Here is a 20,124-nt window from a genome sequence, read left to right as displayed (position 1 = left end):
GCTGGGTATGAGGAAATCCAAATTAATGACAAGGATCAATTATTCTAATTCAGCTCAGAGGTAGAGTGGAGCTTGGAATCCCAAACTTTAAATGACACTTTGCTTCCAGAAAAAGTTGGTGAACTTCTCTTGTAACACGGGGACACACACTTTGTGCAAAAAGAAAAAAAAAAGAAAAAGAAAAAAAGCTCCACCTGTGCCCACCTGGTGCCCCTCCAGATATTCTTGGACTACGATTCCTGTGCTATGTGGGGCTGATGGGTGTTGAAATGTGCACAGATAAGCAAATATTGGAATAACATCTATGAAGAGTTAACGAAAATGTTGAAATGCAAAATTACAAAAAAAACCCAGAAATGTTCCTATTAAATATAATACCGAAAGATATAAAAAATGCAAATAGAATATTACTCATGTACGGTATTGTAGCTGCGAGAGTTTTGATCGCAAGAAACTGGAAAAATAAAAAAGCACCCGATATAACAGATTGGCAAATTTTAATGAAGGAATATTCACAGCTAGCCAGAGTTACTGGGAGAATCAGAGGGCAAACAAACCAAAAAATAAAACAGGAATGGAGGATTTTTGATGAATATATGATAACGAATAAAACAACCAAACCCTGAAGGCGGATTGGAATTGAACCATGTTGAAATTTAAAAGGAGAGAATATAGAGGTGAACTTTTTGTGTGTAAAAAGATGGAGTTATACAAATTACATAGGATATGATTGGAAGATCGCTTTTATCTTTTGTGCTTTACCTTTTTTTGTGCCTTTTTGTCTTTTTTCTTTCTCTTCTCTTTTCTTTTTAGAGGTGAAAAACCTTGTGTATAATTATGATTTGTTGTTGTTATCTCCTTTTTTTCCACTCTGTTGTAAATGAATGTCTATGTCTTATTTGTATGGTTTTAATGATTGAAATAAATACCGGTAAAAAACATTTTTTTAAAAAGAAATCCAACAACCCGTGTAGGCCACCAGGTTGTCAAAGGCTGACATGTAGTAGTTAATGGAAAGCAAGGGGGTGGGGAGAACTATAAACGGCAGAAGGGATTTATTTAAAATTGGCAGTGGAAGTGTTGCTGGCAGGAAGCAGGTGGGTAAGATTCATCTGAAAGCTGCAGAGGCTGGAACTGGGTGGAAGTGAAAGAGAGTCACTGCGGCTGTGAAAGGAGGAGGGGACAGGAAGGAAACCCACAAGCACAGGTGGTACCAGAGATGTATTTTAACTTGGCAGGGCGAGACGTCATCACTGGAGTTTTGCATTTGAGCTGCTGCTCTTTATCTCTTCTCTCTGCTTTTAGGGGCAATAGGACTGTTGTTCATGGCTGAAATGTTATAAAAAGGTTATAAAACAAATGTTTTAAAGTAAACAAGCAAGCAAACAGGAACAGAGAGAGCATGTGATATTTTCCAACCCTATCCGAGAACTCCCCCCCCCCTCCTGCAACCCCACTTTAATCCTGCTTCTCTTATGATTGTCATGGACCAGGCTGTAGAGGGAACATAACTTTAAAAGACTATTGGACAAATCCATGGAGGAGAGGGCTATTGACAGCTACTAGCCACGAAGGCTCCGCTCTGCCTCCACTGTCTAAAGCAGAAATGCTTCTGGATGCCATTTGTCCGGAAAACACAGGAGGGGAGTTCTTATGCTCACGTTCTGCTTGCTGGTTTCCCACAAGCATCTGGTTGGCCACTGTGAGAACAGGATGCTGGGCTAGAGGAGCCAATAGGCTGCTCCAGAAGGCTCTTCTTAGACTCTTAACATAACTTAGCAGGTCTGGGCCTGGGAGCCCCGTGTACACTTTCATGATGGAAGAAAGGCAGGATATAAATGTAAATTAATAATGAATAAATGAATCTAGTTGGCTATTGTTAAGAGAGTGGGAGCTGGACTGGATGGAATTTGCTTGGTCAGCTCCAGGGGAAAAAATTATTAGTCCTTCCATGTTTCTGAGAGCATTGGCTTGCGCCTTGTGGATCACATGCTTTTTCATTGGCACCCAGAAAAATATTGGTGCTCCAAGCAATGCCTTAGGTTGGCTTGTGCAACTGGAAAAGGCCCAGGTAGCTGGAACAACTGGAGAAGGTCTGGTGCAGGTGGTGAGTAGAGAAAGAAAATCCATTCATGTTTCATTTAAGCCAAATCAATCAAATGTGCAGTTTCTGAAACAATATGGGAACAAAAATACAGCTATTGCTTACAATTTGCACTTACATAAATTTTGCAATGCAGTTTGCCAACCAAACAATGAGCTTGGCAACATTTCCGCTTGTCCCATGCCTAGAAATCATAGAATTATAGAGTTGGGAGGACCCCTGAGGATCATCTAGTCCAACCCCCTGCAATGCAGGAAGCACAGGTCTCAGCATTTTTTCACTTGTTCCATGTTTTCTAGGCATGGGTCTGAGCCGTTTTGTATTTGCCCTGAAGCTTTCCCCTAGAAAACACACTCTTTACAGCTGAATTGGAACAAACAGCAATCCTTGGAAAACCCAAATGACTTTTGCTCCAATTCAGTTAAAGATTGAGAAAGTGCACTTAAAATGAATATATTGGTGAAAATAGCACACCAAAATGCATTAAGTTAGGGGAAGTTGCATGCAAAAAATGTGTACATAAATTAAAACTGTACATAAAATGTGTTTATTAGAAGAATTTGGTATTAGAAGAATGCTCATAAGTTTTCATGATGTTTTTTTTAAAAAAAAATTACAAAATGTGGAGAATTTAGGACTGGAGCAATTAAAAACTGAGAAAAACCAAACCTGACAGATTCTTCCATTCCTTGCCTGGACTGAAATGACTCAGGGTCAGATTAGAAGTGGCATTTTGACACACCATTTCTCCTTGTATAGTAGGTTTTGTTTTCTGTTTTTTAAGAAATAGGCACCAACAAGACCTTTTCTCCACATAGTGAATAGCTGGTAGAGGCAAAGGTTTAAAGCTTGCCCTCCCCAGGCCATGCTCCTTATCCTGCTTGATTTCCTAACTCCACCATGTGACAGCTTTTGTTTTTTCGAGGGCAAACTATAAGACATTTCACCCAATGAGGCGAAGGGCAAGATGACAACTTCCCATGTACAAAAGTCAACTGAACTGGTAATTGAATCTTCTTTCCGTCTCTGATAAGACCTCCCACCACATCTATATCAGCCACTGACAGCTGGTTTAGGGTGGCCAGGACAGGGGACCCCAGAGGGAGCCAGCCAGGGAAGAAAAGCCGTGGGGCTCTTGCCTTGGCTAATGGTAGGGACAGTCCTAACTATATGGCAAATGTAACATATTGTTTGGACTTCAGGGACACTCAAAATGTCTCCGAATGGCCACTGGAAAACACAGATACAGTCATACCTCGGTTTAAGTACACCTCGGTTTGAATATTTTCAGTTTAAGTACTCCACGGACCCGTCTGGAACGGATTAATCCACTTTCCATTGCTTTCAATGGGAAAGTTCGCTTCAGGTTAAGTACGCTTCGGGTTAAGTACAGACTTCCGGAACCAATTGTGTTTGTAAGCCGAGGTACCACTGTTTGACTTTATATTTGGCCCTAGGCTGGCCAGTTGTAAAGTGATTTGAATTTAGCCTCACAGGCTTGTTTTGAGTTGTGTGTATTTGCCCTTCCCTAGGCACCAGGTCCATGCTCTTCCTTAAAGGCCACTGTGTGGGCCTGCCTGAGTGTTCATTCAGTGTATCACCAGCTTCTCATGGAAATCAGCTGAGCATACACTCACATTACCTTGTGAGATTCCTCGAAATGTATTTTATTGTCCTTGCTTAGTCCCTATTGCGCAGACCAGGCAGACATTTAAGAAGCAATATAAAAAGCTGCATCAGCACCTGATCTAAAAAACACGGATCTCAAAATATTCCAGTTCAGGATCCAATTTTGCTCTATATCCTAATTGATTAAGAAAAATGAACAAGGAGTCTTCATTCTGCAGTTTCAAGTTGTGTTTCCAATAGCCTAAATACAACTGTGGAATTCCCTATAAAAGTCAGAGGCTGCTTACTAAATGGTACTCAATACATACGATATTTATAACCCTCATCAAAACCAATAAAACATGTTGTTTAGTGCCTTCAGTTTTCGGTACACAGGAGTTAAGAACTCCACACTGTAGCTACCAGTTTCACCTCCTCCTTTTCTCTGGGATGATGGAATTCACATATGTTCATTAAGTCTTTAGCTTAAGCTTTTAGTTCTTATTCTCAGCTGAAACTCACCCTCAGGACCTGAATCTGCATTTGCTCATATTCCTCCCTTCTATTCCATCCCTTGTTGACTGAGCCCCACCTCCCAGATTTGGAATAGGCTTCGATACAGCAATTTACAGTGGAATCTTGCACTTGTCTACTCAGAGCACCACTGAGTTAACTGGAACTTACACCCAAGCTAATTGTGCCCAGGGCTGCAGTTTACACATTACAGTTTACTCTGGCTCCAGTGTGCTCCCCCACTGGTGTTTGAAGTAGAGTACACTTAACATTTACCACAATCCGCGTCTGTCCTGTTGTTTCTTATGGAATACTGCTGTTGGATGCATTTCACCTCAGACTAGCTTTTATCTGAAATAACAAAACATAAAAGGCCACGTTCACTTTGCATTTAAGATGAGGTGTGTACATTTGAGACACGGCTGGTGACACAGCTTCATTGAACAGGAGTTCAGGAGGGGAACACAAATCAGGTAATGCATATCAGGACAGAACATCCTAGATCAGGCACCCCCAAACTTCGGCCCTCCAGATGTTTTGGACTACAATTCCCATCTTCCCCGACCACTGGTCCTGTTAGCTAGGGATCATGGGAGTTGTAGGCCAAAACATCTGGAGGGCCACAGTTTGGGGATGCCTGTCCTAGATTATTTTGCAACACTGCTGTGTCTTAATCTCTTGATAAGCATATCCTTGGATGATTGAATCACTTAATGACTGTAGCACTACCTGCTGGCAGGAGGGGAGGATGATCCTTTTTGCTGAATTCTTTCATCCCATGGAAGTTGGAACCTGTATTTGCTAATTTATGACAAACCAGACAATTGGCGTAGGTGAAGAAGGGGAAACAATCTCTAAGCATAATGTTTAGAAGATCATGATATGGTGGCGCACAAGATGGAATTACATTTGATGGACATCTCTCTCTCTCTCTCTCTCTCTCTCTCTCACACACACACACACACACACACTCTCACACACACACACTTTCCACAACTAGGCCTAACACACCAAAAGAAAAAAAGAGATAAGACTTTATCAGATTTCTTGACTAACAGTTGGGAATCAAGAAAATAAATAAAAACACTTAACTATCCAATAATCTGAAGGGTTGTCCCATGGAAGATGGAGCAAATTTGCTTTCTGCTGCTCTGAAGGGTAGGACCCAAACCAATTGATTCAAATTGCAAAAAAGGAAATTCCAACTACCTGTAAATATGAAGAACGTTCTGAGGGTAGGAGCTGTTTGACGATGGAAGGGACTACCACCTTGGGAAGCCGTGGACTGCCCTTCATTGGAGGTTTTTAAACAGCGGTGGGGGTGGTAATCTGTCAGGGGTTTCTTAGCTGTTCTTCCTGCGTTACAAGGGATTGGAACAGAGGACCCTTGGGGTTCTTCCAAGTCTAGGCCTACAGTTAATTGATTCCATGATTATTGGCAGCTAAATGCAGTTCACCGAAAAGAACCCTTTGAGCTGAAGGAAGGAAATATGCAGAATGTTTCTGTAGTGTATTATGCCTACAGTGGCCCATTGACACATACATAGTCGTTTAATGTTTTAAGGGAAATATTAGGTGCAGATTCCCCTCCTCAGGAGCATGCTGATCCTCTTAGCTGCACCATGCGATTCTGCAACTTCTATCTGCGGCTGCTTTGAGGTCTGATGACGGAAGAGATTGGAACGAAAAGTAAACAGTTCCTCCCCAATATGGGCCAAGGCGGATACTGTAATCTCATTCCGTCTGGCTGCCTCCGGATCCCTTCCACCGTCGCGTCCAGGGAAAGGCTCCTCTGCCTCCACGTGAGTGGGAAGGGCCCAGCCTCTGCCTGGGAGTTCCTCGGTGACGCACACTTCCATATATGGCAGCCCGGGGAAGAGCACCACCCGCGACCGGCGCAGTACTTAAGCACCCGCGCGGAACTGGGTTGCAGACTTGGGCAAAAGTAGGTCGGATCCTCTGCGGGTTTGCAAGAGAGGCATCGCCGGGACTGTTGCGCAAAAGCTCGCCACTTTCCAGCCACTGTCTCCCACCTTTATCATTATTTTTTGAAATATTTCTCGAGATCCCTTTTGGGGGGCTGCTCCGGTTTCCTCCGCAACTGCAAGGATGGTGATCGAGGAGGTCGTGCCCCTGGAGAGCTCCGGCCTGGCCACGCTGCTGCGGGACCCCCGGGAGAGCGGGCTCACGCTGGTGCTGGACTGCCGCCCCTTCCTGGCGTACTGCCAGGCGCACCTGCTGGACTCGCGGCCCGTGCACTGGAACGGGCTGCTGCGGCGCCGGTCCCGCGGCCGGAGCGGCGTCAGCCTCGACTGGCTGGTCCCCGACCGGGCGCTCCTGGGCCGGCTGCGCAAGGGCGAGCTGAGCCACCTGGTGGTGCTGGACGAGGCCAGCTGCTCGGCGGCGGCGCTGCGTCCAGACAGCCTGGCCCGGCTGCTGCTCAACGCGCTGCTCCTGGAACAGCGAGCCGGCACCTCGCACATCTACCTGCTGCAAGGTGAGCACCGAGGGAGGGAGGGAGGGAGGTGGGCCAGTCGCAGCCTCTCTATTTGCCCGCTCTACATGGACATACATGATAGGTTATATCAAATACTAGGCCTACTTGGAGAAGACCCATTGCAATTAATGGACTATCTTAGACCTATTAATTCCGGTAGGCCTGCTCTAAGTAGATCTTAGTCAAGAGGCAAGCCATTTATATTTATTATACTTTTATCCTGTGCTATTTTGGGATGGAGGGCGGGATAACATTAATAATTATAATTATTTTGGGGTGGAAAGGAGTTGCTTCAAGTTCAACCCCCTCCCGCTTTGACTGGATAGGAAAAAATAAAAAGCCTTGATCTATTAAGGCAATCTTTATAGAAGCATTAACTTGCCAAGTCAAGGCATTTACACTCAGTTGAGTTCCTCACCTTTTCCCAAAAGCCTTTGAGTCCAACTGCATCTTTAATTTGGAGAACTGAAGAAAATTCAGTTTTAGGGGGGGATTTTATTTTATTTTGTTTAATTGGGAGGCATTAACATAAAGCCAGGGCAGCCCTGGAATAGAACTGCTGTATCCCAAGCAGACTCATCCCAGCTGATCCCAAGGTTACTTGCAGCTAAGTCTGGCTGCTGTAGTGTTAACTAAATTGGAATTAAAGTGGTAGATGTACAAATCCCTTCCTCAATGGCTGCCCCAGCGCTAAAGTGTACAGGTCATTCGCTAATCTGTTTAGCACCTTCAGTATTGTAACCATGTGTGCTTTTGATATTGCATGCAGAGCCGTGTCACATTTTTGTTACTGACAGCATGGCCACACTAAAATCTGGGCCCAGCCATGCATAAAATAATTCAATCATACAAGATATCACAAACACAAGTTAAAGTTTGTGGCCACAATAGTGGTGTAACTGCAGGTACTTTTTAATGAAAGTGTATTTATTTAAAGGCAAAGTAGATTAACGACTATTATGAATAGATCTAAATGAAATGTGTGGTCACTATAAACTATTCCAATCCGATATGTCCTTAGCGGTTACACCTGTATAACATTCATCCCCAACTGAGATACACACTAAAAACTCTTCCTTCGTCTGATCTTTAGGTGGTTTTGAGAATTTCCAAGCCAATTTTCCAGAACTGTGCTTGACGTCGCCAACACCTGCTACTCCATCGCCTCCATCTCCATCTCCTGCTCTCCAAAGCCCTGAAGACAACACAGAAGCAATTACTCCCTTGTATGACCAGGTAAGTTCGTGTGTTTGCCTTCAGTGGCAGCAAGAAGCCGAAATGCCAATTATTTTTTCACACACACATATTACTCTAAGCAGATATTTTTTCAAAATTAATATTCTGGGCCATTTAATTGCACTGTCTAGACTTTGCTATGTGAGTAATCTTAGTAAAATTACTGCTCACATGACAAAATACAATTGAGACTGAATAAAGGTATATTTATTCAGGTATTCTTGTCCACCCTCTCCCTGAGGCTTGGAGCTGGTAACCACCAAGGCTGCCACCTGCTTTAAGGATTTTACCTGATGCATTGTCTGTCTCAAGTGCGCTGCCTTGCCCCCGACATTGAGGGGGCCGGTACCACATGACATATGCAAGTAACACCAGCATGCCATGCGATGTGATGCGCTGACGTCAGTCGTGCGACATGCTAATGTGTTGTGCACATGTTACACAGGATCCACGATTAAGGAAAGCATATCACACAGCATGCGCACACGGTAACTGCAGGGTTTGTTTTAGGCCCAGCTTTCGAGCATTTTGGGGGGCCCTCACCCCCGCGGGCCCCCTAGTTGGCGCCTATGGTCTGTCTGGTAACAGATAAATTTAAAAAACTTAAATCAGTTATTTTTTATGATTGCATATTACCAAAAGCTCAATATAGATGGTTGTGAAGATATCCAAGGAAGTCCAAGAGTTTATAGTTTAATCAGCAAACGTTTTGTTAGAAGGAAGGGTTATCTGTAATGTTTTCTCTCCCCCCCCCCAACCTTTGCAGTAACATGCAAGACTCAAATAACCTTTTTAAAAAAAAGCAGAAAAGTTTTCAGCTCATAGCTCTTGCCCATTAACCAACTAAATGATAGAATCATAGAAATGTGAAGTTTGTAGGGACCCTGAGGGTCATCTAGTCCAACCCCCTGCAGTGCATGAATATGCAGCTGTGCCATACAGGGATTGAACCTGCAACCTTGGCATTATCAGCTTAGTTTATTAATCTACTAATAAATCTTGATAGCATAATACTGGTAGTAACACTACTTGATTCATCCCTACAATATTCACCATCAATCCTATTTTGGCACAAAGGCTGATGGGTGCGCTCTCCTTGTTCTTTCTCTTCTCCAGGGGGGGCCAGTGGAGATTCTGCCATTCCTCTACCTGGGCAGCTGCTACCATTCCTCCAACCGGGAGGTTCTGGAGTCCCTTGGAATCACTGCTGTGCTCAATGTCTCATCCAGCTGCCCCAACTACTTCGAAGGCCAGTTCCTGTACAAGAGCATCCCAGTGGAAGACAACCACATGGCTGAGATCAGTGTGTGGTTCCAGGAAGCCATTGACTTCATTGGTAAGTGCAGGTGGCCAGTCAGACAAACCTTTTCTGCACAAAGAACTCTTGTTCCCTGATGGTGACCAGGCTACCTTGTGGTCAGCTTGGTTGTCTGCATCATCTTGCCACTTTGTAGGGAGGATTTTGCCACAAACGGAGGCAGGTGTGTCATCCATACCTGTCTCATATTCCAGAGGATTAAGTTATCCCTTGTGAAAGTGGAAGAGATTTTGAGAGATTTGCTATTCCCATGGCACACTGATACCACGCAGAATGCCAAGCAAACACACCCTTCTTTTGAGAAGTAACTTGGTAGAAGATTCCCCTTCTTAAAGATTAGGAAAACAGCAAGCTGCCTTATATTGGCCCATCTAGATCTACATTGTGTACACTGACTGGCAGTGGCTGCAGCCCTACCTGGAGATGCCAGGGATTGAACTTGGGACCTTCTGCATGCAGAGCAGATGCTCTACCACTAAGCTACATCTCTGTCTCCTACCATGCAGGCAACAAAAATGGCCCCCTTGCCCCATAAATGCACCTTGCTCCTTGGATATGGTCGCTTCTGGCTCTAGGGCTGCACTGCTCTTGTGGGCTGTCTCTTACGTTGCTGTTCTTGCTTGCTCCTCCTGCAGATTCGGTGAAGAACAGCAGTGGGCGTGTGCTGGTTCACTGCCAAGCTGGCATCTCCCGTTCGGCCACCATTTGCCTTGCCTACTTGATCCAGAGCCGCCGGGTGCGGCTGGAAGAGGCCTTTGACTTTGTCAAGCAGCGTCGTGGGGTGATCTCTCCCAACTTTGGCTTCATGGGGCAGCTTCTGCAGTTCGAGACGGAGGTGCTGTGCCATTAGCCCAGCTGCCCCACAGACCCAGCTGGGAGGGCGGGGTAACCTTCCTCTCTGCGGACAAAAAGACTGATAATGTGTGTTTCTGTTTACATCTCCAAGCGGGTGCTGCAGCAAAGGACAATGTTGTGGTTTTTTGTTCATTTGTTTTCTATTGCACTAAATCTTGATGGCAAATCCCTTAAGGGGAAGGGAAGCCTTCTGCAGTCAATGCAGAGTTTCCTCATCCTTGCTGTTTTGAAATTGCTCTGCCCGGGTGGCTTCAATCTCATGACTACTAAAGCAAAACAAAGAGAGAGTACGTCAGGAGTGAAGAAAAGAGGGTGTTGTGAAGCTTTAAGGCCAGATCTGTTCAGGTGATGCATTCTCTCACCTTCCCTGCTACAGTCCAAAGCCAGTGCTTATTGATCATTACTACACCCCCTCAAACGCAAATAATTGCAGCTCAATGCTGTGCCAACATAGCCTAACAATGGTAATGCAGCTGTGCTGCAAACTCCTGATAGGATTGTCAGAAAGTTTTCCTTTTTTTGAGGTTGAAGCTACTTGGGGAAGTGATAACTGATTATTGTAATGCAATGATATTGTGCTTGTCCAGCCTTCAGCAGTCCGGTGTTCTCCAGATGTTTTGAACACTGTGGGAGTTGTAGATCTGGAGGACACCAAGTTAGCAAAGGCTGGGTTAAGCCATTGTACCCTATATGGTATGTTGATGTCAAAGTGAAGTCTAAAATGTGAACAAGCCAGCGAGAGGCTTATAGTTGGATAGCCATTGCCTGTGTGTATCTCACCCTTCCTTCGTGGAGCTTAAGGGGGCATGAACAAGGCTCTTCTCATCTGATCCTCACAACATCTTTTGAGAGATAGGTTAACCAGAGAGGGTGGCTGGCGTCTGGTCACCCTGTAAGTTCCATGGGCTGAGTTGGCCTTTCAGAACCTGAGTCTGCCTTGCTCATGTGCAACAGTCTGTTCACCACTGTGCCATCCCTTCAGCTGGTGCACTGGGAATCCCTGCTGGGTTGTGGATTGGCCAAAAGGGCAAAACAATGCTAGTTTGGACTTAAGGTGAGTCCCAGGTTTGAAAAAGCTGAAGACTTAATTGCTACTGGCCTAATTCTCCCTTCAGCATGAGAATTCAGGCTGAGTGGAGGTGACTTTATAGTCCTAATGCTAAGGCATTCCAGTATCCCTCCTTTTCTACATCTTGATCAGCTGGCCCTATGCAGGAATTGATAGCCCACTTCCCCATTTAAAGGCTTCTCTCTGCCTTCTGTCAGAAAAACTGAAGCTGTTTCACTGAAGCTTTAAAGACTTGAGTAATATGTAAGTGAGAGGTCCTTTTAAAAAGAAGCTTGGCTGACCATCTTCACCTGACTATCCTCAAGTCAACTGTGGATCAGATTATTATTTTTTAAGCATAGGAAGCAAGATTATACACTTGAACTACTGTATCTCAATTGTCCAAGTGGTATGAGCTGCTTGCCTCTGGTCTCCAGCCTCACACAGGTCAGCCATAGATCATCTAGCTCCATCTGTAACGGATCGCTCATTATTCATTCATATATGCTGTGAATCTGCAAGTCGATAAGATTTATTAGGGGGTGAGAGTTGGGTTCCCCATCTCCAGACCAAGAGGGGATAATTCACTGCCAATTGTACAGCTGTGTCCCCCCCCCCCAGCCCTGGGGAAAAACAGGCAAGTATCCTGCCTTCTGGTATGGAGGTGGGGGGTAAGGGAAGGGGCTTTCTTCTTCTGAATGCACTGAGAATGGACAACACCCACTGCAGCCAAATAAACCCCTCCTTCCCTTCCCCAGGGTGTTGTCGTAAACTCATTGGGCTGTCCTGTGAGCCTCCCACTCATTTCAATGAGGCTTGCAGAGGCAAACTTTCTGGGGGATTGTGCCCAGTGACATCTTTCTGCCCCCTCCCCCGCAATATACAGTTTGTACATTTGTGGAAGAAAGAGGAACACCTGTTTCTTGAGTGACATTGATAGTAAATGTCTTTTGCACTTTATATTTATTATTACCTGTTGCAATAAACAACCAGTTTTTATATTACTTCTTTAGTCTCTTTGAGACTGGCTCAGTCTTTTTCTTATTTATCATGGTATTAGTTTAATAGCACCTTGCATCCCAAGGATTGTTGATACCTGTGTATGAAAAGGAACAGGAGTCCTGGGTATCAGGAGATCATTTCACCTCTCTGATCCCCATCCAGGCTGGAGAAGCTCATCCCTTTGGGACTTGACTCATTCCCAGCTTAGGCTCCTGGCTGCCTGCTGTTCCCCATCACCCTTCCCAGTCTGCTGCTTCCAGGTATGCAGAGGTCACTCCCAGAGCAGACCAGCACTCTGCCTGCCCCCTCTGTATGTTCCCTTGCTGCCAAGGATGACTGACTTTAACAATTTTGATGTCCGCGTTGGAAAGTCAGTGAGCCAAGGCCAAGACTTCTTTATAGGTGTAAAAGGTAAAGGGACCCCTGACCATTAGGTCCCGTTGTGACTGACTCTGGGGTTGCGCGCTCATCTCGCATTATTGGCCGAGGGAGCCGGCGTATAGCTTCCGAGTTATGTGGCCAGCATGACAAAGCCGCTTCTGGCAAACCAGAGCAGCACATGGAAACGCTGTTTACCTTCCCGCTGTAGCGGTTCCTATTTATCTACTTGCATTTTTGACATGCTTTCGAACTGCTAGGTTGGCAGGAGCTGGGACCAAGCAACGGGAGCTCACCCCGTCACAGGGATTCGAACCACCAACCTTCTAATCAGCAAGCCCTAGGCTCAGTGGTTTAACCACAGCGCCACATGGGTCCCACTTTATAGGTGTAGCCCACTTTTATCTTCTGGAACACAAGTAAAACCAACAGGGGAAGAAGGTAAAACCAATGCAACAGTTGAACAAATATATAGCTTGATGTTGTACACACATGCACATTTTGCCCAGCTGACACAACTTGAACCCTGGAGGGCAAGGCAAACCCATTTGGCAAGGGCTAAAGTAGGATGTGTCCACACTGGAAGTGGTCTCTTTAAAAAAACAAACCCTTCAATTTGTCAAAAGTTCTCATCGATCATGTCACCATGAAGAGTTTATGGCTGCAGTAATGTAAGATTTCAACCAAGGAGTCTAGCTCAGATGTTTAGCTGCTGTTCAGTGCTACCGTAGCTGCTTAAAATAATATTGGTGTTCCTTTGGTACAGAACTTTGATTTGATTACAGAATAAGCTCGTGGAAGCTTAGCTTTGGTCATGTTGGCTTGACCTTACCTCTGATGTTTTTGTCAAGGCAGCTGGCAGAGAGAGATTGATGCCCCCTTCCTCGCAGAGGCCAAGAGCTTTAGTTGACATTTGCTTGCCCCCAATCAGTCCACCTCTGGATGTTGGCAAGTTACCCTGTCTAGACCAGAGCCATCCCCCTGGGGAGGATCCAACCAGGGTGTGTGTCTGCAGGAGGAATTAGCTGCGAGTGGCAGGTGGGATATTGAGATGGAGGGGAGGCGGGGAAAAGAGTACATTTTCTAATCCCTCTTCCAGAAAAAACAACCCAGGACCATGGGCATATCACAGACACCTGCCACTAGCTGAGCAGCTAAGGCAGGCACCCCCAAACTTCGGCCCTCCAGCTGTTTTGGACTACAATTCCCATCATCTCTGGCCACTGGTCCTGTTAGCTAGGAATCATGGGAGTTGTAGGCCAAAACATCTGGAGGGCCTCAGTTTGGGGATGCCTGAGCTAAGGTCTGGTGCTTTGAAACCCCACTGACATCCTGCCTTGCGTAGAGGCAAAGCTACACCTACAACCTCCATTAGTCTCTCAGCCATGATTTAAGATCTCCTTCTTCCCAAATCTGGGAAGGAGGAAATGTTATAGAAAAAATAGGGGGATTGTATTTTGCTTCCCAAGGGACTGAGTCCCTTAAGTCCATGATCAGTTAGAGATGAATGGATGGAGGCAAGATCCATAGAAAGCAAGGCAGAACTTTATTTTTCTGTTGCACAGAGTTCCCTCCCCTCCTTGCAAGGAGGTAGGAGAGACCCAGAACAATGGTGTGCAAGCCCCTATAAAGACTTTTGAAATTGCCCACAACTCTAACCCAAGACCACCTCCAAAAACATCATACAAACATCTCAGAAAGAGGTGGTCTCCAGCAGAAATTTGAGAGTGTTACTTCTCTCCTGTCTGCCAGGATACCTGATAATACCTTAAGGTAAAGGTAAAGGGACCCCTGTCCATTAGGTCCAGTCGTGACCGACTCTGGGGTTGCAGTGCTCATCTCGCGTTATTGGCCGAAGGAGCCGGCGTACAGAGAGAGAGAGAGAGAGTACCTGAGTGTGGTCTTTCACTTATCTTGCCAGGAAGAGATTCACCCATTTAACTTCTGTATGTCAGATTATAAAGGCACAGGGGCAGGGGCAGTAAAAGAAAATAAAGTTAGCAACCCTTCTCACATTTGGGAGATCAGAAGTTACAGTCAGGGTGAGGAAAAGGAAAAAGCACCCTAGAACCTTCTCAATAACTTTCATTTCTTGCTATTTCACCTCCATCAGAAATACCAATGGACTCTGTCTCTATGTCATAGGAGCCAACTGTGGGGGCCATGGGGGCTTCAGCCCCCGCAATAAAATAAATATCTGAGGGGGCTGGGCCCTGACAAAGTTGATGGGCATTCCCATTCAAATGGTGTGTGTACACTGTGTAATGTGATTGATTGTGCAGGGCAGGCCACAATATTTCATTCAAGTTGGCAGTTACCCCCACACACAGCCAGAAACATTTTGTTTGCACTAAATTTACCCAGCAGCATTACTTCATCTCAGCCCACTCACCCGAAACAGCCACGTTCAGCTAGAAAATCCCAGTCACAGATGTTCACTCACTTGTGGGCACCAACACAGGCTCTAAAGATAGTCATGGCACATTGAGATATTCTTTCATACGCATGAATGCATACACACAGTCCATTGCCCTCATGTGTGCACCTGGCCCCCTATTTCCCTTGAAGGTAGTAATAATATATTTCAAAGAACGTTACACATCACATCACGATCATTCTCTCAACCTCACAAGGCCAGCATTATAAACCTCCATGAGGGCTTGAGACTGAAACGGCAAGGCACTCTCAAAGGCTACTGAGGCAAGTGAATAGCTTAGGCGAACTTTGAACCAGGGACTTGTGGGATATACAGTGGTACCTCGGAAGTCGAACGGAATCCGTTCCGGAACTCTGTTCAACTTCCAAAACGTTTGGAAACCAAGGCGCAGCTTCCAATTGGCTGCAGAAACTTCTAGCCATGTCAAGTATAGATAATATCAGCTTCTTTAAAAAGCCTTTCTTTTCTGTTTTTGTCTAATCTCCTGTTAAAAACAAGATTTGTTCTCCACCGCTTTGTAATATTGTTTAGCACATCAGAGAGGGAACAAGGACATTTGGGTTAGTATGGGGTGTGTGTGTCTGTGTGTGTCCATTATATATAATAATTTATTACGGTCAAAGACCGGCTCACATAACACAATAGTGACAGCATTCATAAAGATAAAATATACAATTAGAATAGATTGCAGCAATAGCTCATGAGTTAAAATTGAATTATATACACACATCCGTACGCCTGAGATTTGGGCTACCATAAAAATTGATCCTAAGGCGCCCCAAGAGGGGACTTTAGCTTTTCCCTAGTAAGCAATTTTATTCTAGAGGATGATCTGTGCCTACTGATACAAATCTGGGCACAGAATCTGGTTACCAGTCTTGTGATCTTTGCCTAAGAGGAGAGAATTAAGTTTAGACTTGTCTGGACGATCGGCGAGCCTCTTCAGCAAAGGGTCAATGGTTTCTCTACAAATCTCAGCATAAAAAGGACAACTAAAAACACACATATGTTCAGGGCTTCCTATTTCCCCTAATGGGCAGGCGCAAAGTCTGTGTGCGTACGGGACTCTTCCATAGGAGCCTTCCAGAGCCGGTGAGGGCAAGGCCAAGCTTCTAGCAAGAGTGAAAGCCCCTCTTGCATTTCTGGATGCGAGGAAAGAGAGATATGTTGCTGGAGCGGCTACGTATCTCCCATTTTCTATGAGTTTATAATCGGGAACCCTTGTACAGTCCTGTTGTCTCTCTATGTCCATGATTCTTTGCCCAACCACGGATCTAGCTTGGCGCAGGCCCATAGTTATGAGGGTTTAGGGGGCAAGGCCCAGTTTCTGGAGAGTGTTTAGAACTGCTGTCTGCCAGCCAGACTGAAACTGGTCACTCAGAATCAATGGGGCTATTCCTCAGGGGAGCAGTTTCAAAGTTAGCCACTTATATATCCTATTGATGTTAGACTGATATGAGCTTCGACTTTCATCATCCCTGTCTGACCCGTGCATTTGGAATGCAACTGGGAACTTGTAGGAGGGCTCTGAGGAGTTTGGATTGCGGGGAATGAACGAGGAGGGAGGTGGGCCCAGAAAGGATCCGTAAAGGAGCTGTGCCAACATTTTGTCTTTGTATAATTTTAGTGCCGCAGAGACATAGAAGCCCCCTTGAGTTCTAAAAAATTTAAGAATAGCATCTGCAGATCTTTCTCCTGCACTCCCATTTGAGTTAGTATGAATTTTGTTGGATCCTGATGCCTGGACCGTCATTACAAAATATTTATAATTTGAGACTTGTTCTAAATTTTGGCCTTGAAATTTCCAGTTTCTGAGCTTTGGTTTTTTCCCAAAAACAAGAATAGGCACAAGAGGCAGCAATTTTTCTTAGTGCTCTTCTAAGCTCTATAGGGGTTCTGGGTAGTATTACTGCATCGTCTACGTAAAGCAGAGCCGTGATGTGCCGGTTTGTGTCTGTCCTTTTATTTTAGCCTTTTCCAACCTGGTACCCTCCAGATGTTTTGTTTCAGACAGCTGTGCTGGCTGGGGCTGATGGGAGTTGGATCCCCAAACATAGAAGCATCTGTTTCACATCCTCTTGGGTTTAGCAGAGTCTGACTGCCCCCTTGTGGCTAAATGCTGCTTATAAGAGCAGGACAGTGTTCTCAAAGCTACGAACATGACTTTGACCAAACTGCGGGAGGCAGTGCAAGACAGGAGTGCCTGGCGTGCTATGGTCCATGGGGTCACGAAGAGTCGGACACGACTAAACGACTAAACAACAACAAAGAGCAGGAAAACAAGGAGAGCGGGGCGGGGAGGATGAGACCCAAACCAGATGCTCCAATGGGAAGCCGGCAAGCAGGACCTGTATATTCAGAGACACATTGCCTCCTTTTTTGGGCTGTTCAAAACCTTTGCACTGAAACAGATGGACCCATGGCAGCGCTAGCTTGGAAATCAAGAATGGGGGCTGGGGGCTGGCCTTGGGCAAAATGCCCATAGTGGACACTGAGTGGGCTCACTTCCTTGCCACTGTTGCCACTGGCCATCTGCTTGCCCTCTCTATCATCATCCCCATCACTTCTCAGAAGGAGAGAGCAATGATGGTGAAAACAGCTTCTCCTGGCTGTTGATGATGTGCTTGGATGAGGCAGGCAAGCAAGCAGCAAGAAGAAGAGAAACAGCAGACCCTCCAAGTATCCCTATTTTCCAGGGACATCGCTGATTTAGAGAAGCTTCTCCCAGTTTCTGATTTGATTCCACTTTTCCTTAGGACGTCCCTATTTTCATTGGAGAAATGTTGGAGGGTATGGAGTTATCAGACCCCGGAGCCATCTGAAGGCAATCCTGTACATAGGAAAGGTTTTTTATGTTTAATATTTTATTATGTTTTTATATATGTTGGAAGCTGCCCAGAGTGGTTGGGGCAACCCAGTAAGATGTGTGGGGTATAAATAGTAAAATGATCATTATGAAATGGGACTTACTTGTTTTCTTCGGAGAAATGTTGGAGGGTATGAGAAATGGGGGAGTGAGCACCAGCAGCTCCCTGACAATGCCAGCCCCAGACCCTGATCCCTGGCCTCATGTTTGTAATAAGCAAAAATCTGCCCTTATTCCCTTATTGGGTTCTCCATCAGTCGGAGAATATACCGTAACAGAGGCCAACCAGAGAATTTTGAGAAGCAAAGCCTTTATTTTTGCTGTTGCAACAGGGTCCTTCCCCTCACGCAGGAGAACAAGGAAGGAACCCCAAACAAAGGTGTCCTGCCCTTAAATAGAAACTTGAAATTGCTTTCAGCCCACCCCCCAGAAGTATCACCCATACGTCACAGAAGGGGTGTAGCCCAAGACCGCCCTCCCTAAATTCATCATAGATACATCATGAAAGGGGAGGTCTGGTGGCAGTAATCTGAGCATCCTGGACCTTGCCCCCTGCCCCTAAAACCTAATCAAGTAAAAAAGAGAGATATTTACATTTCCCTGTTTCCCAGCCAAGTTAATCACACCCTTTTGTCTGGCACTCAGGTATCAGGATGCCAGGGATTATCACTTTAATTCCTGAGACAATGAGAAGGTTTTCCCCACCCCCCTTCTTCCTTGCAGAGGAACGCCTGGTCAGAGAGAGTAAAAATGGTGTCAGTCAGGCCTGTCTTCCTGTGCTGCTTCAGACATGTGCCTGTACATTCATGTACATGTTTATGAACAATTACTATATGTATAACCTTAAAATTCTTACAACAAGTTGCACCTGCTGAAATGCAAAAAAACCAAGATCATGGCCACTGGTCCCATCACCTCCTGGCAAATAGAAGGGGAAGAAATGGAGGCAGTGAGAGATTTTACTTTCTTGGGCTCCTTGATCACTGCAAATGGTGACAGCAGTCACGAAGTTAAAAGACACCTGCTTCTTGGGAGAAAAGCAATGACAAACCTAGACAGCATCTTAAAAAGCAGAGACATCACCTTGCCGACAAAGGTCCGTATAGTTAAAGCTATGGTTTTCCCAGTAGTGATGTATGGAAGTGAGAGCTGGATCATAAAGAAGGCTGATCGTCGAAGAATTGATGCTTTTGAATTATGGTGCTGGAGGAGACTCTTGAGAGTCCCATGGACTGCTAGAAGATCAAACCTATCCATTCTTAAGGAAATCAGCCCTGAGTGCTCCCTGGAAGGACAGATTGTGAAGCTGAGGCTCCAATACTTTGGCCACCTCATGAGAAGAGAAGAATCCTTGGAAAATACCCTGATGTTGGGAAAGATTGAGGGCACTAGGAGAAGGGGACGACAGAGGACGAGATGGTTGGACAGTGTTCTCGAAGCTACGAACATGAGTTTGACCAAACTGCGGGAGGCAGTGCAAGACAGGAGTGCCTGGCGTGCTCTGGTCCATGGGGTCACGAAGAGTCGGACACGACTAAACGACTAAACAACAACAACAACAAATTATTTTTTATATAAACAACTATTTCTTTGCTTGTTTATTACATTGCTGTGTCAGCAAGCCAAGCACATAACCTTTGCCGTTTACATGAACAGTGAAATATACGGTAAATGCAATTCACAATAAACTTACACTAAAACCAGAAGAGGTAAAACTTGGGCTAGGGGGCCTGATCCAGCAAGGCAATTCCTGAATGGGCAAAACTTTCGCTATCAGTACATCTCTGTAATGTTTCTGGGCACCAGGAATGAGGAGCAGTTTTTATAAAAGATACTTTATTCAGAGGAGCCTCTAAGACCCTCTGCTAGAACTGGAACTGAAGGCAGTCAGCTCAGTTGGCTAAAGCGTGGGGTTCAATCCCCATATTGGCCACCTGTATATTCCTGCATTGCAGGGGGATGAATGAGATGACCCTCGTGTCCCTCCCAACTTTACACTTCTAGGACTAACAAAGGGCAGGGCAACTCCTCAAATTGCCAAGTCCTTAGCTTTAAAGGAGCATCAACAAACCACAAATTCTGTCATTACAATCCCCATGACAGGAAAAGGCTTCACCTGCTAATCTTCAAAGTGCCAGGCTGCTGTTAAAGGCCCAGGAGCAGATCCAGATGGGAAAAGGTAGCAATCTGATCTGTTTACAGGTAGGTAGCTATGTTGGTCTGGCGTAGCGAAACAAAATAAAAAAATTCCTTCCAGTAGCA

General features: G+C 45.3%; 1 protein-coding gene and 2 long non-coding RNA genes across 6 annotated transcripts; 1 reads left to right on the top strand and 2 right to left on the bottom strand.

Annotated features, from left to right (window-relative positions):
• Positions 1-480: 480 nt before the first annotated feature.
• On the bottom strand, positions 481-5,957 carry LOC148685222 (uncharacterized). 2 transcript variants are annotated; one of them, XR_015950419.1, is made up of 3 exons: positions 5,435-5,957; positions 4,502-4,576; positions 481-2,170 (listed from the first exon to the last, which is right to left on the bottom strand). It is a non-coding gene; the product is annotated as an uncharacterized LOC148685222 (long non-coding RNA). The 2 variants fall into 2 exon arrangements; XR_015950420.1 differs by having other exon boundaries at positions 481-1,329; positions 5,435-5,572.
• Positions 5,958-6,334: 377 nt separating this feature from the next.
• DUSP2 (dual specificity phosphatase 2) lies at positions 6,335-12,183 on the top strand. Its single transcript, XM_035120677.3, has 4 exons — positions 6,335-6,722; positions 7,816-7,958; positions 9,075-9,294; positions 9,912-12,183. Exons 1-4 carry the CDS (start codon positions 6,335-6,337, stop codon positions 10,124-10,126), a joined length of 966 nt encoding a protein of 321 aa, XP_034976568.1. The 3' UTR covers positions 10,127-12,183.
• On the bottom strand, positions 7,592-20,094 carry LOC148685221 (uncharacterized). Of its 3 annotated transcripts, XR_015950417.1 has the most exons (4): positions 19,979-20,063; positions 14,451-14,503; positions 9,995-10,174; positions 7,592-7,917 (listed from the first exon to the last, which is right to left on the bottom strand). It is a non-coding gene; the product is annotated as an uncharacterized LOC148685221 (long non-coding RNA). The 3 variants fall into 3 exon arrangements; XR_015950416.1 differs by lacking the exon at positions 14,451-14,503 and having other exon boundaries at positions 19,979-20,094; XR_015950418.1 differs by lacking the exons at positions 14,451-14,503; positions 19,979-20,063 and adding an exon at positions 14,952-16,488.
• Between the last annotated feature and the right edge of the window lie 30 nt (positions 20,095-20,124).

This window comes from Zootoca vivipara, chromosome 6, assembly GCF_965207765.1.
Source record: "Zootoca vivipara chromosome 6, rZooViv2.hap1.1, whole genome shotgun sequence".
In the NCBI taxonomy this organism is placed as follows: Eukaryota; Metazoa; Chordata; class Lepidosauria; order Squamata; family Lacertidae; genus Zootoca; species Zootoca vivipara.
This window is presented reverse-complemented; position numbering and strand designations above follow the sequence as displayed.

What these genes read in the sequence shown, in the direction of transcription:
- DUSP2 (XM_035120677.3), top strand. Translation starts at nt 6,335, where the DNA reads ATGGTGATCGAGGAGGTCGTGCCCCTGGAGAGCTCCGGCCTGGCCACG. An exon ending in TTACTCCCTTGTATGACCAG is followed by an intron (nt 7,959 to 9,074) that starts GTAAGTTCGTGT and finishes TCTCTTCTCCAG; the next exon opens with GGGGGGCCAGTGGAGATTCT. An exon ending in GGAAGCCATTGACTTCATTG is followed by an intron (nt 9,295 to 9,911) that starts GTAAGTGCAGGT and finishes CTCCTCCTGCAG; the next exon opens with ATTCGGTGAAGAACAGCAGT.